Genomic DNA, 15,513 nt, shown 5'->3' with positions numbered 1-15,513 from the left:
AACCAGAATGGCAGTGTTGTCTTTGGTCAGGAGGTAGAAATGTTTAAAATGCTGAGAAGGACTGAAGAAGAATCTGAAAGAACATCAGGAAATTCTTGGAGTACCCGAGAGGATACAGTCGAACAGATAAGTTACTTTTTCCATAGAAGCAGTTCTTCTAATGTGACCTGCTCTATGTTGGATGTAGTTATTCATCCCCCACGATAAGTTCTACTATGTGATTTTAAAATGTTTTTCCACTTTTCTTTTGCCCTTAACAGCTTCTGGTTGTTTTCATTCTCTTGACTGCAGAGTACCACATTTGAAAATCTGAAATCATATTTCATATGAAGAAATGTTTCTCATTCTGACTATGCCACAGCACAAGAGACATCCAAAAAGAAAAATAAGCTAAAATAATGAGAGCAGGATGGCAGTATACATAGTTTTCAGTTCACTCAAAAACTGTTGTACACAAACAGTCCTACACTGGTCTCAACAAGACTTTATTTGCAGACTGAAAACAACAGTAATTTGATGTGAGAAAGTATTTCTACAAATATATATAAAAAGTACATGTAAATGAGAATATAAATATTACAAAATAACTTGTATTTATCCTTATTGCTTAAGTTAAGTTAATCCCTGACATGTTAGGCAACTGCTGTGCTGTGTTGGTACAGGCCTGCACACAATTGTTTATATTTATGGGTGTGCAAAAGGAACTGCAGTAGTTCAGAATGGTAGATATTGGTGCTTAAAGTTAAGTACCACTCCTGAAAAGTAGGCTTTTTAATTTTCTGAGCAAGGCTTGAAAATGTTTCACTGAACTAAAACTGGGCTGTTAGGACTAATGGCTTTTTAGATCTGTATTTTCTTACATTTTCGTGTTTTATAATTGTCTGATTTTGATGCCTTCCCCTATGGTTATGAAGACCTCATGTTTTTATGTGAAGGTAAACTGCTTGGTTTTGATTTGTTTTACATTAGTCCTACATATGTATATAATTGATTAAAAACTAAAGAGAATAATTGAAATATTATAGTGTATTTTATGTAATGCATGATGTCCCTATAAGCTAGAAAAAACATATTTTATCAGAAGGAAAGAAAGGTTAGGGGATTGGTCAAACCAAACATTTTGTTTCTCTCCTCCTCAAAGAGATGAAATTTGCTGCTGTTAACAACCTCGTTAATGCACCATTATGTCACTGCATGTAAAATCTTGCCCAGCTTTCACTGGGAGAAATCATTATATGCCCACTATATTAAGTTCTGCCACAATAAATTAATCTGCTTCAGTGCTATTGCACTGCTGGGGCTCAACTGTGTAAGCCGGCATCTGGTGTTTGCCTGACTTGCAGCATCAGAAGGGTAAAAAGAAGGTGGCTTTCTAGTGCCAAGATTCCTATTGAAACATCCAGAACCAGCTGAAAATAGTACAGATCTTTGTGTTGATTTTCATGCACAATAGCTGGACTTAATGTGAATAAGTGTGGGAGGGAAGGAGAAGGTGCTTATATTGAGCAGAATTAAATATAAACTTGGATCTAAATAGTCTTACGAGCTCAGCTGAGTTACAAATCTCTTCAGTTTTAACTTCATTTTTGAGTGGACTGAATATATTTCTATTGTTTAACATTTCAGTGTTTTGTGTTAGCTGTTATGATTTTATGACTGCCTGATAAAGGAGTTCTTTTAATACTATAAATCCAAACAGGAGAGTTTTGTTGAATTCTTCTGAAATACTCTTAGGCAGCTTTCCTCATACCTGCATGGTGATGAAAAAGAAGACCGTCAAAACTATTGTTTAAAATTTGGTGTCACATATTGACTGTAAGCCCTTGTTGCAACTTCTCAGCGCTCCTTTCTTGTGTTCATGAACTCAGACAGACATGAGCCTGGAGCCTGTTTAAAAAAATCAGCAAAAAGAAACTACCCCCTTTCACTCAATTTTAAATGGAGCTATAGACTTCAAATTCACACATTTTCAGGAACTAGTCCCCAAAAGAGCAGAGTATTAAAAATGTGAAAATGCTCTGCCACATGGAAAGAGTCAAGAATAATTAATTTCCAAACTCCAGCAGCTATAGTGGACTGTAATATTTTATTTTTTTTTATTAAGATGATGCAATTGTAATTTTGAGACGTTGATCTTGAGAGTTAACCAAAATAGTTTGACTCATTTCCTAACCAGGAAGGTGTGGGGACTTACATATGCAGGCAGTAAGAAGATCAGTTACCTGTTGGCCTGAACTTCTCGATCAGAGGAACAAAACTGTCCAGCACGCTCCGAAGTCGATACACTAATTGTGAAAACACATTTTTTTCCAAGATAAGCCAGATATAAATATAAAACACAAAACACTGAATAACAGCTAAAGTCAAACAAATGCTGGTTGTACCATTAAGGAACCTGAGATTACTGTTTAAACAAGTGCTTCTGTGAAATCACTGATAGCAAAGTAGTGACAAGCATAATTCTACATAGAACCATCCACAACCTACCAAAAGTTGTAGCACAAACTTAGACTTCTGTTCTCAGTTTGAAAGTCATGCCTTGCTGCTGTCTGCATCTTTCCTTTGAGATACCTAGGGATAGCCAAGAATCTTTTTTCTGTGTTGTTTTTTTTTTTTAATATAAAATTCTTAGTAACTGCCAACATCCAGTTTCTGCTGGAATTTGATCCTTAGGGTGTTCAGCAGCCTCAGTCCTGGGGGAATGAATGGCAGCTTGAGTGCATAGCACCTTAAAGAACATATCTGCAAAGACTGCCTCACTGCTAAAATTATATGTTGTCATGGCAACACAGCATTCTGCCATTGCTACAGAAAGAGGTTACTCAAGGTCTTGTGACCAGTGCAAACCACATCTGCCTTCAGTGTCACAGAGGCATGTTTGTTTTCAGCCACGCTGTGTAATCGTGAATGGGACAGGCTGGTTAAGTGACTTTAAGTGAATTTAAAGAATCTCAGCAGTACCCATTTTCTAGACTTGTGTAGTTAAGTGACTGCGTGCCCTCGTATCCATCATGTTGGCACAGAACTGGCTGCAGTAGATACTTACCTAGACCAAAATAAATCCCAGTGGTTTCCAGAGAAGCAAAGGTGATTAAACCAATTCCAAGAGAAATTGTCCAATCTAAGAGAACAAAATAGGTGTTTGGCTTTATGCACTTTCTGGACTGCAGCAATTTACCCTTCTGTTGAAGCCTTGCCTTACCTTTGTAGTAGTAGTAGCAAACTAGTAAAGCTCCAATTGCAAAGCAAAGAATAACAAAATGAAAGAATTCATCTGAAACAGAGAGGGGAAATTAGGTCACAACTGTTGGCACTGTTCCCTTAGGAATACACATGAAGTTCTAGTATTCACTCAGTGAATAAAGTATATTTCCATGAGAGAGGTCTCATACACTAAGCTCAACTGCAAAACGCGCAGCTTGTCATGTGAGAAGCTTTAATGGCCTTAGTCAAGAAGGTCCAATGAACTTCAAAAACTACTCATGTTGAGAAGTTTTTTGAGTTAGGAAACTTATCTTTGGTCTAACGTTCAATGGGATTGGTATCAGCTGGATTAAGAAAAGAATTACCATCCTTGCGTATGCCCATCCACCGTACTGTCCACTGAGGGTGAATGTTCTTGTTCCCATATGCTGTGAGAAAGAAAGAGAGATTTTTTTTATTGCAATGTAACTATGAAATTCAGGCATTTTAAGTTTCTTTCCCTTTTTGTAGCTAAGAATCTGAGAGCAGAATATGTTTAAAAAAAAAAAAAGTTTGTTCAGAGGAAAAAGCTGCAAATTTTTCAGGGACATCAAATTAGCAGTTTTAAAATTGTTCCCCGAACTACTTTCCAAATGGTCTGTAGCAATTGTACAAATAGCATTATTGAATTAATAATTCCAAATTACTTTTAAAGAACTCCAGGTCTTTTCTGTTAAGTCTGGGGCAATCATGGTCTCAGAATTACAGTGGACAACTAAAGCAATGGTACAAGGGAGCTTCAGTTTGATTTGTGATGTCACTTAAACAACAGTATAACAATCTTCATTATTATCAATATATGAGTATTATCAGTCTATCTACTTTGGTCTAATATTATAGTATTTCTGCATCTCCCAAATTAAGAACTGTAGTAGCTGGCAATTACTCTTATGGGTATCTAATTATGTCAATACAGAGGAAGAAGAACATAAGAACAAGCTTGGTATTCTTAAAGTTTCAAGTATAATTATTGTTAACATAGTACGGCACTTCTTTAACTCACAGATGTTCCTCTGCATGGTTGTCTATGTGAAGATTTGTAGTGACAGCATTTGTATGAATTCACGTTCAGATCTGTTATGTGTCTGTTGTGTTACTCTGCCTCCTGGATGCAATAGTACTGTGGTAACTGCATCGGATCATATTTTGCACAGTATTTCTCCTATCAAAGCACTATAATGCATTTTAGTAATTGTTTTTAAAGCTGCTACTTTTTACTTACAAAATACCTAAGCACCAAGGAGCTGGTATAGCTATCACTGCTAACTAAAACTGAATGCTGAAAGACCGCATTCACAAGAAAAACTTGTTTTGCTTGTTAATATTTACCATCTGCAATTGAATCTTCTCTTCTGGTTATTTCTGAAAAGCAACACAGTTGGATTATTTCTGTGATAAAAACACAGCAGTACTGTCAAGGAGGATGAATATTCTGTTCTAGGACACAGTAAAATAGCACTAGAAACTGCCACAAATTTGATGAAATCAGAAAGAACCCCAAGGTAAGATAATGGAAAACACTTATTTGCCGTGATCCCAGGTAGCTGGAATAGCTGGGCAGTAGATGATTGATGGCTTCCCTGTTAACATTTGGTTGCTAGAACTGAAGTTGGAACCGGCCTGAGTCAGAAATGAGCTGTGTCCACAAATCACATGAGCCTTTCAAATGCAGTAGACAGGGTGTCCAGTACTAGCTAAATATTTTCAATGGCTTGGTCTAGTGTACTGAACTAATCTAGCATTGAAGTAACAAAGGCTGCAGAGAGAGGTGACGCATCAGGGACAAAAGCCAGCTGGAGAATTGCTGCGTTCCTTTCTGCACCTGGCAATGTGGGGAGAATGTTGAACTGCAGTACGCTCCTCTGCTCCTGTGTTCTATGTTCTCCTCAGTGATGGGCAACTCGGAATTCTCCCCTAAGGATTATTCTGTCATTTACACTCTTTCCTCAACTGAAAGAGTCTGAGTTACAGCAACTCTTCCCCACTTCACAGAAAAGAAGTAGTTGAACAGCTGTCCTTTTAGAAGGACCAGCCTTCTTGGTGCTCTGCTTTGCATAGCTAATCAATGTGGAATTGACCTGGGATTGAGATGGATGATGATGACAATGTGATCAAGCCATTTAAAATTTTCTATCATGGTCATCTTACATCAGTTCTGCTGCTGTTCACAGTCCCTTGCAAAAGGAAATATACCTTCAGAGTGCAGCCATCTGGTCAAGCTCTCAGTGGGACTGTTTCTGTTTCCTATCATTTGGCTTTCAGCTAGCATCTTGCTTTGGAGAATGCTCTGAGCTAAGTGAGTTAGGCATTCAGAACTCAGCATCACCAGCTGGCAGAAACCAGGTTTGCAGGTTGCCCAGTAGTGTTGCTGGGATTTCCACTAGAAGGGATGGCAACTGCTGTAAGCTGATCCTTGTCTCTGGCAGTGCTACCAAGAATGGGTAATTTTGCCCAGGGCCAACACCAGACAATGGGAATATAATGGATTTACAGTCAGGAAGTTATTCTATATTTTAAAAAAATCAAAAAGAAGAAACTACATTAACAAAGTTTTCCTTCCTGCAGGATAAGGTTGTTATCTGGGAACACCTACCTGAATCCCCATAGGGAACAACCTCAGCTGGTGTACCTGAAATATTATGTACAGAAGATGCAGATTAATGTCTACAACAAATATGTATATTTTGCTGCCAACCCTAACCCAAGCCACTGTGCTGAAATAAGTGTCAGTGTGAGCTGGTGGATACCAACTCCTGCTCTTCAGAAGGAGGTCTGTTGTGGTGGGTTATGCAGATCTAAAGGAGATATGGAGTATTAACACCATATATTTCATATCAAACAATAGCTGGAGTCAGGCAGAATCAGGTGTGTGTGCGACAAGTTAAAGCTGCTGTTAGTTTAAATGAACTACTTTTGTATCTGGGGTGGAATCAATTTAAGATGCATATTAAATGATTAAAGGCCTGAATTTATTTATTTATTTATTTATTTACATCAATGATTCTATACCAGAAGCTGATAGCTGTGTTGACACAACATCTTTTCTGCACTACGCTTCTTTTCCAGTTTATCCTTTGGAAAGAATGGAAGAGCCTCAGGACCAAGATCCAAAGAGTGGTCCTTACTGATAATCTCTGGTCTGTATAGAGAGTGGAAAGCAACCCCTGTAAGTAGTGGCTGTGATAGATGCTTTCAAAACTCTTTTGCTGTGTTTCAATGGTGACTGTGCAGACCCAGGCAGCAGAAGTTCTCCCACAAGGGTAGATTTTGTTGTTCGCATAGTTTAGTTCTAACCACAGGCCATGGCTAAGCATTACTATTAGTTTCATCTTGCAAGAAATGCCTTTCCTGCAGCCAGATTCTGACTGGTTGTTTTCCTACATCTAATGCTGCCTGTAGAGTGTTAATCTACCACTGTTCTGAAGTCAAACCAAAGAATTACAGAAACTATTTGTTTTCTATTTTATACTTGCTTTCTCTAAGGAAAATGAGTAACACTGTTGACACTTTATCCCACCTCTAAGCAGTTGGCCTTCAGTCTTGTGTCTTCCTAAATCTTCTTCATCACTGTCTGGGTAGATAAAATGATTAAATTAAAGTCACACACAGAATCATTAAGGGTTGGAAGGGACCCCTTACGATCATCTAGTCCAACCCCCTGCTAAAGCAGGTTCCCCAGAGAAGGTTGCACAGGAAAGCGTGAGCAAACAACCTGCTGTGATGAGAGCACTTGGACTAAGACACAAGTCTGATGTAGAGATTGCCACCAATTTGTGTTGTATCCAAAGCAGAACAGGAAAAAAAGCGTCTGAGTTTAAGAAACTGTAATCAGTTCATGGAAGATGGATTATTGTGGAGATAGTAAGCAAGAAGAATGTACTGGTAATACCAGAAATAGCAGTGCTATAGCTTTTTGCTCACAATATAATAATGGCCATGGGATATCTAAGTAAAAAAATGAAGATTTGGAAGCACAAACATCATTACTGGCTGCTTTTGCCTCACTGCTCTTTTTAAATCTGGCTGAATTGAAGAAGAACAGTAAAATCAAACACCAAAAGATGATGGAATAGATCATATAAAGGAGTATTAGCAAGAAATGTCTTGTTTTGAACAAAATATGTCACCAGCACTGCTAACTGGTTTTAAAATTTAATTTCTGAGTACAATTAATGTTAATTAGCGCATGGCTTTTTGTGACAGAATAAGCCAATGCCAGCAAATTCTCATTTCCGTGTCACCTGTCATCTTTTAGCCTCTCTGGTTTTCCATGAAGGGAAATGGCTTGAGGGCAACCAAAGTGACCTTTGATATACCATCGATGATTGGTAGGAAGTACTGCAGCATTGTCAGTTACTATCACACACTGTGACAGTGATTTGGGTCCCTGTCAGCTAGACCATAAACATCACAAAAAACGTGGTTTTGTATTTACAAAGGAAACTTGCAGCACCTTTCAGCACTTCTTGGTCCTCCAATTTCCCAACAGCAGGAAACAATCATTATTTTGTTAACAATAAATAAATCTAGAGATAGTGATTATTTTCTGTGTCTTTTGCACAGTTTTTCTTTGAGCTTATACCAGATGGCTACTGAATTGTTGCAAGTCTCTGGTGTCAGTCTCCTTAGAACATATAATCAGACTAAGTTATGTGACAGGGGAAAACAAAATGATCTTTTTTACCACGTGTATCTTCATCTGTGGATTCCTGGGATGAGTTTTCAGCCTTTTTATCCTCTTGCGAAAGCATGAGATTTCTTTCCAATCTCTTGAGGAGTTTTAATTTTTGGTCTGTTATGATATCCAGACAAAACAAAAATGGAAAATTATTTGTTTTATTTATAGTGATATATTAATAGTGTTTCATAATGTTGTATTTAAGAGTTGACAAGAAATCAGAGTGTCTTTCAGCTGTGCTAGCTGTAGTCCAGCAGCAGTATGAAGCATTACAATAGAAGCTTCACTCGCTGTTTAACTGACTTAAATGATTGCAGTAGATGCTTAGGTCTCATATTCTTGCCTTTAATTTACCCATAATTTACCCTGTGACTTTTCCCACTGCCTGAAGCAGCAGCATCTGCAGCTGAAAGGTGCTTTAGCCGGAGAACAGCTGCTTTCCTGCTCCTGGGCTACTTGTCCCTGCAGAGCTCCGATTTCTGCTGGGCTCCTGTGGCTGTGCCGCAGTGCCAGCACCCTCTCGTGGCATAAAAGCAGAACTCTCAATGTCGGCTAAAACAAAAATTGTAGGCTGCTGGGCCGGGCAGTGGGGTGCTCCTGGCTCCTGTGGCTGGAGTCATAGATGTTTCTTAGCAGCTCTAACTTCAGTTCTTTGCTGAGTCCTGGCAGGTCTGTGCATCTCTTCATTGTTAGTTGCAATATTTGGACATAGCCAGAGACACAATTTCCCCCAGTTCCCTCAGTTGTCAGTGCAGCTCACTGTATTAGAGCGGGAATTGGGTCCCTGTCAGCACAAGCAGTCCTGCTGTGACAAATGCCCCAAGGAGGGCTGCTTTTCGGGCTATGGGATGTCTGCCCATTGTTGAATGTGTTTCATCCTGAAAAAGAGACAAGTACTTCCTTGAAGGTGTCTGGTTAAATTCAGGGTCACCTTAAGTGAGTGCACCTTCATGGTGTATTAAAGACAGTTAACAATTCTGTGGACCCTGTGGAATTGTTTATCACACAACATGACAAGTGGGAAGCGTAGTGGAATTTGACTCTTGTTGCCAGGCTCAGCAACTGAATCGCATCTTCTGCCTGCTGGTTTTGGTTAGTGCTGTGCTGCACATCCTACTAGAGACATTTTCAAAAGCATTTACAGAGCTCGACCCTGATTTCTTACCGCTACAGCAGCTCAGAGAGCTCGAAACTGGCTGGAGAATGGTCCATGCAAAGCAATGTCATTAACTCAGTTTAGAAAAAAATGAGGGATTGCTTTAAGTCTCAGAAGTTCCTGGGCATCATCCTCTATGCCTAAGTGAACAAGGGTTTTTTTTTTTCTCCCCTGGAATTAACACAGACTAAAATAAAATGCCACCTATCTTTAGCTCCCATTATCCCTGACTTTTCTAAGCGTGTTTCTATACCCTTTGATTTCTCACTACTAATCACTGCCAAGCTTTGAGTTTTCTTACAGGCAATACAGTAAATTTAACAGAACAGGTGAAGCGATGCCAGGTAGGACTCACCCTTTCCCTTGGAACTGGGCAGCTGCTGATACACAGATGGGTTGGAACTCTTCAGCAAGAGGTAAAGGACTGCCATTGCCCTGACGCCTTTCGTCTCTATGGCTTTCAGGCAGGCTGCACAGCCCCCAGGCAGGACGCTGCACTTGTTGAGGAGCTGAAAGATGCATAAATAGCAAATAGTCCTTCCACTAAAACACAGTGTGTGTGAACAGATCATGAAATAGAAGCGAATGAGTCTCACCGTTAGGAACGTGATCTATTGCTCCTACTACACAAGGGGAAAATCAGGGACAAAAAGCAACGTCAAAAATGTGAAGAAAATGTAAACTCTATTCAGCAACTTAAAGCAACTAAAAAGTTCAGATAACCAGGCTGTATGGTCTCTCTCCCAAAAATATATCAGAGAAGTACTAGAGTGCATGGAGAATGATACAGGAATCCTTTTTTCTTTGGTAAGGTTTCTTTAGCAACTTACACTGTTCTTCTCTTCAGTGGCCAGGATAGGTGGATCAGTGGTGGCTAAGCTTTTTACAAGTGATTCCCAGAAGGACTGGTTCATTTTCTCGTGATTCTCCAAGTAATTGTCATCAGCAATAAAAGCCCTCTGGAAAACATCTGGGAGGAAAAGCAAGTAAATCACTGCACTGAGATAGAGGTGGATTGGGTGAGAGTTTTCCTGTTGTGCTCAGTGTGGGTGTGCTGATAGACATCAGACTGCAGCATGTTGGCTTATAGGAAAAAGAACAGTGTTGCATAGTATAAAGCAACTCAGTCTATCAGAAACAGAGGGGAAAAAGGCTGATAGTCCATACCAATGGGTGTCTTTCTGATGTTACCATTTCAGGAAAAGCAGCAAGGGAAGTATTTCTAAATATTGAGCAGGTACTTATTCTGATCATGCTATAAAGACATACAGACAATTTCTGTAAATTGTTAGGCATTTAGTGCATGGAAAAAAACCCTTCATGCATCTACATTTCTACAAGGATGTGCCAAGGCCAGATGAGAAACCAGTGAAAGAGCAGGGAACTGACCACTGGTCTGGCTATAAGCAAGAATGTGGATGGAGAGTGTTTTCAGAGGAAACAAGTCTCATTGACCTGTTGTCAGTCCAGGAAAACTGTTGTGTAGTGTGAATGAGCAGAAGCTCTGACTGTTGTGTATTACTCCTACCTTGCTGTTCTTCACTGAGATCTGGGAGTGGGACACTGAGGTTCTCCATTTCTGTACCTGTTTGAAAGGAGGAAAAAATAGCAGATACTGTTTAGAGACAGGTCAATCTGACCTCTATTCTTCTGCCTTACTCTTGCACTCCTGCAGACATGGCATCTATCTCTAAGCACTTCAATTTAGAAATCACATCTCTGTTGCAATGGGAGTTTCATATCATGATTCATTTACCCTTCCGGACCCGTTCTCTGCTCCTCCAAGTGATTTTGGCTGGGCTGCCTTCAGTTAGGAAAGAACAAACGTCTCATCATCATGAGTAAAACCAAAAGAAGTCTGACTTGATCATCCACAGATGTGAGTAACTTAATAGGCACAGTTGCATTCACAAAACAGAACAATTATTTGTTACCTTTGACATTACATTTAAATATACATTTGAAATATACCCATCAAGGGAAAACAGTAGAAGCAGTTCAGATGAGAGCCCAGCAAGATTTGGAAATGGCGTCTGAGAGAAGCCTTTGACATTTCATTCTCTTCTTCCCAGTTGTCATCAAAAGGATGCTTCCACTAGTTTATATTTATGAACTGAAAATTTTGAAATTTCAATCCCAGAAAGTTTCTTGCTCTTATCCAATAACATGGAAACAAAATTCTGACATCCCCAAAGTGCAGTGTTTCCTTTTGGTTTGCTAAACTCACCTAATTCATTTCTTTATTTACTTATTGAGGCTGTTTTACTCTGACAAAGCATCTTTTGTCGTGTTTGGGGTTCTGAACATGGTTGCTTCCACCTCCCGTGGTCCAGGCATCTTGCACTTACACCACCCCCCTTGTGAAGCATTTCATATAAAGCTGTTATACTGAGAGATGCAGAAGAGGACTTTTTGAGGCCCTAAACCACAGTTTCTCCTGTGCAAGGCACAATAAGAAAACATAATTTAGCACCTGAGCACTTTTATAGATTTTGGGTCCATTCAGCAATGGACTTTTAGTCAAGCACCTTAAAAATAAGTTCTTCCTTCAAATTTTGCAGGTGGACAAATGATGGTTTTCCATAGGCAGTTTCAATGATAACCACCAGCCATAAAAATCATAGAACCGTAGAATGAGTTGGAAGGGACCTTTAAGATCATCTAGCTCCAACCCCAAAATATTCCAATACAAGATCTGCAACAGGTTCAGTTAGTATCTGCAGAAGGATGGCATACTGCATACTACATACACAAACATCTCACCTTTGGTAACGGAACAGTGTTTTACTGTCTCAGCTCTTAGAGGAAGTCAGATTCCAATGTGAAGCGAAACCTTTCTCCTCTTTAGAACCAAGGTCAGGGTCTTCTGATTTTGGTACCTCAGTGACTCTGAGGGCTTTCTCCTTTTCTAAACTACAAATGTTCCTCAAGTGAAGGGGTTCTTAGTTTGAAACTCTGTTTTGTCATTGGTTTGCAGTTTGACTATGAGGAAATTACTTAACCTCTCAATCACTTCTAAAGGCTAAGCCCAAAAACTAATTCCTACCTGCCAGGCATATTGTTAGAAAACAAACATTTAATATTCTAACAGTGTGAAATTATTGTTTATGATAAGTCTATGCAAGACAGCACTAACATGGGCAGATAATACATTTTATTAAACCACCTGATACACCCAGAAAAACCAGCTTGTTTTGGACAAACAAGATTTGAATCCATCCATTACTTCAATAAAAGTTACTACCTCTCCTACAAACCTTGCTGTCTTTCAGCCTTTGCTGCCTGAGCTGTGGCAGCAGTGCTGTGTGACAGTCCCCGGTGGCTGTGAGCAGCCGATAGGGAATGCAGGAAGCTCATCTGTCCTCACTGCCCTGTTAAGCAACCGCTGATGCTGAAATACAGGAACCAGCACACCACACCCTGGACAAACCCGTTTTCAGCCACATGGTGAGGAACGTAATTTCTGTGCAGTTATATATATCCAGCAGTGATTTTCAGCTTTTTTCAGTATCTTTTTGCCTTCTTATTCATGCAGCCTAAATGCTCCAACAGTGTTTGTTTTTATAAGTTAAATCCATCAAACTTGTTCGTGGGCTGCAGGGTTGAAAACCCAGTCCAAAAGGAACAAAATTACTTCAAACATGAGCATTGCTGTTCTGAGTTATTTGCGCATCATGTTTATAAAGATCCATGGAGTGAAAATGGGCTCAGACCCACCCTTCTGCATGCAGGGAAAGAGAACGCACATTGCTAGAAGCCTCCTTTGCTGTCAGACTGATGGACCTTAGAACCATTTGCTGGCTGACCCAACTGACCTAACTGCTCAGCTGCCCAGCAGGCAGCACCAAGGTGCTGGGCTGTGTGCTGGGCCCAGTGCTGCAGAGCAGCCGAGCTCCATTCAGTGCCTGCAGCAGTATAGAGCCGGCCAGCTGCCACACTGCTGTGAGTAAGGAAGTCAGGCACCTCACTTCGGTTAGATTATGCACAATTAATTCCCCTGTGGCACTTCTGGAAAGAAAATCAGATCTGAACAAAGGATAAGTGCTGGGACTTAATTGTTGCATGTTTTAAAAGTGATTTAGTTGATTATACCTCCTAACAAAAGAAGGATGACACTGGCTTTTCAGCCCAGCCACAAGCTCACTGGGACTGACACAAACCACAGACCTCATCTTGCTCTCCTCAGCAGCAACCAGACCTCACTGCAGCGAGCTCTTCATAGCACCTTAAAGCTGTGTACAGCATCAGATGTGCAGTTATTCAGAAAGATCCTATTTAGATTCTATTATGTAGGATTGTCATAGAATGCCTTGGGTTGGAAGGGACCCCACAGCCCACCAACCCCACCCATCCTCCTGGCCTTGAGCTCCTCCAAGGATGGGGCACCCACAGCTCTCTGAGCAAAAAGCATGAAGCGCAGCTGCACGCCCCAGGCTGGCCCTGGCTGCTCTCAGGAAGCTCTCCTGGCAAGCTGTGGCAGTGGTGGAAGCTGGTGGTTTCCTTCAGTGAGAAAACAAACCTGCCAGCCTCTCTGTTTGAAGCTATTCCTGTCAATGCCACCAGTGAGACAACGATGCAGGTCACCCACTTGCCTTCCTGTCCACAGCTACATTTGCAACACGACAGAGGAGCAGCAGAGCTCTCAGACTGGCACACAGCTCCAGTCATATGAACGGGAGCCTCACGCACAGTGCAACAGCACGTCCTTCCTGCCCAGCTCTCATGGCAAGCCCAGACATGGCAGCTGGCGAGCAGGGCAGCTGGTTGTGGGCTGCTGGCTGTGGCTACGCTTCCCGACGCATTCATGGTGCAGTTTGAACGTACCTGGCATGTGTTTCTCCTCGTGCTCGGCTCCTGGGCTGCTCCGAGGAAAGGAAGTGAACTCAGCAGAAGCTGAAAGAACTCGAGTTGTCCTCTGAGTAAAGTCACGCCCATCCCAGTGCTCACCTGCCTCAGGGGAGGATCCTGCAGGGCGTGCGCAGTGCCGGCCCTGGCACGCGGTGATGGGCAGGAAGGCGTCAACTGCCTCCTCATGCAGCTGCGCTGACTCACAGCAGCGGTGATCCTCAGGGGTGGCGGGAAGGAGCTGTGTGCTGCCATGGCTGGAACCTGCAGCTGCCCTTACTCACAGCCATCCTTGGGCTGGAGGCCGTCGCAGCACTGCTGCCCTCCTGGCCTGGTGAGACAACATGTACAGGCTGGGGGGGGGGGTCCCTCCAAAGGAGAAGGCTCACCTTGCTCAGGTAACAAGCTTGAAAACAATCTCACACCAAGAACCCGGCTGTGTTTGCAAGTGCTTGGGACGTGAATGAGGCAAAGCAGGCTATGCTGATTATATTTGCCAGGAGTCATTCAAAGAAACAGGAGCCTCACTGGGTGTTTGCTCCCTGCCTGCACTCAACCAAGGTCAACCAAGGTCCTCACTGAGCTTATCTGCTAATCTGACAGCGATCCATCTGACAGCAATTCAAACACCTAAATCAGCTGAAGCAAGTAAAATGTTTTTATTTCCTCCCCAGCCTGACAATCATTTTCACTATGACAAACAGGTCTCTAAGCTCTCTTCATGCACTCTGCAATAGATTTGTACCTAAACCTTTGCTAGGCACAAAAATTCTCTGAATTTCATTGTTGGAAGATAGATTTTTAATCACATTAGATATGCTTTTCTAGAAAGGCATATAATTTCAGTGAGTGGGTGTAAGTCCTCCATTTGGTGTAAGATTAATTGTCATTCACTCTACATTGTCTACCTGCTCTTAGAAAGCACCAGGAAGCAGACCAAGCTGGATCCAGCTGCCAGGCTGTGATAAGCCTGAGGTAAACAGGGGAGTTTCTCTTTGCTCTTTTCAGCAATTTGTTTGCTGTTTGTAACTCTATTAGTGGCCCCTTGAGTTCTGATAAGAGCCAGTGTTAGAAATAAGGATGGATAGTCCTGAAAAACAAAGGTGCTTGAGATTCTGGAGTTGTTCACAGTCAGTTTCCCCCATGGTAGTGACTTCTTGCTTGTCTTCAATGAGCAGCCTGTGCAGCACCTGTGAGCTGTGCCCCTCTTGTTCTGCACTGGTATCCAGACCCAGCTGCTCTGAGTACCAATTTACATTGATTATGGGTTTAATGTTCTGTCTTTGGAAGAAGGAAGAGATGCAAACTGTTTCTTTGTAGTTTGCACTGCCTCCTTTAGAATAACCTGAAGCAAAGCATCCTCCTGCTTGGCTTTTCTTGTACTACACCTGCAGTACACTTCATCAGTGCTCCCTCAGAGCCTTTATTGTTCACTCCTGATACATATAATACCTTCAGCACACAATATTAAACTCATCCCAGACTTTTTTCTGTTTATGAGAGCTGTGCCTCATCTAGCAGAATAGGACTTCTGACTACCCAGCTTTCATTAAAAGACAATAGAACAGTGGGAAGGAGGGGATATCTCTCC

General features: G+C 41.4%; 1 protein-coding gene across 2 annotated transcripts; it reads right to left on the bottom strand.

Moving 5' to 3' along the window:
- Positions 1 to 464: 464 nt before the first annotated feature.
- On the bottom strand, positions 465 to 14,049 carry TMEM40 (transmembrane protein 40). Of its 2 annotated transcripts, XM_010718475.4 has the most exons (13): positions 13,902 to 14,049; positions 10,606 to 10,662; positions 9,908 to 10,047; positions 9,433 to 9,586; positions 7,928 to 8,035; positions 6,761 to 6,814; positions 5,837 to 5,872; positions 4,573 to 4,605; positions 3,570 to 3,632; positions 3,203 to 3,274; positions 3,047 to 3,121; positions 2,223 to 2,285; positions 465 to 1,750 (listed from the first exon to the last, which is right to left on the bottom strand). In XM_010718475.4, exons 1-13 carry the CDS (start codon positions 13,906 to 13,908, stop codon positions 1,731 to 1,733), a joined length of 882 nt encoding a protein of 293 aa, XP_010716777.2. In that variant the 5' UTR covers positions 13,909 to 14,049; the 3' UTR covers positions 465 to 1,730. The 2 variants fall into 2 exon arrangements, with proteins under 2 accessions (XP_010716777.2, XP_085091741.1); XM_085235615.1 differs by lacking the exon at positions 7,928 to 8,035.
- Between the last annotated feature and the right edge of the window lie 1,464 nt (positions 14,050 to 15,513).

Source organism: Meleagris gallopavo, chromosome 14 (assembly GCF_905368555.1).
Source record: "Meleagris gallopavo chromosome 14, MGAL_WU_HG_1.1, whole genome shotgun sequence".
Classification (NCBI taxonomy): domain Eukaryota; kingdom Metazoa; phylum Chordata; class Aves; order Galliformes; family Phasianidae; genus Meleagris; species Meleagris gallopavo.
This window is presented reverse-complemented; position numbering and strand designations above follow the sequence as displayed.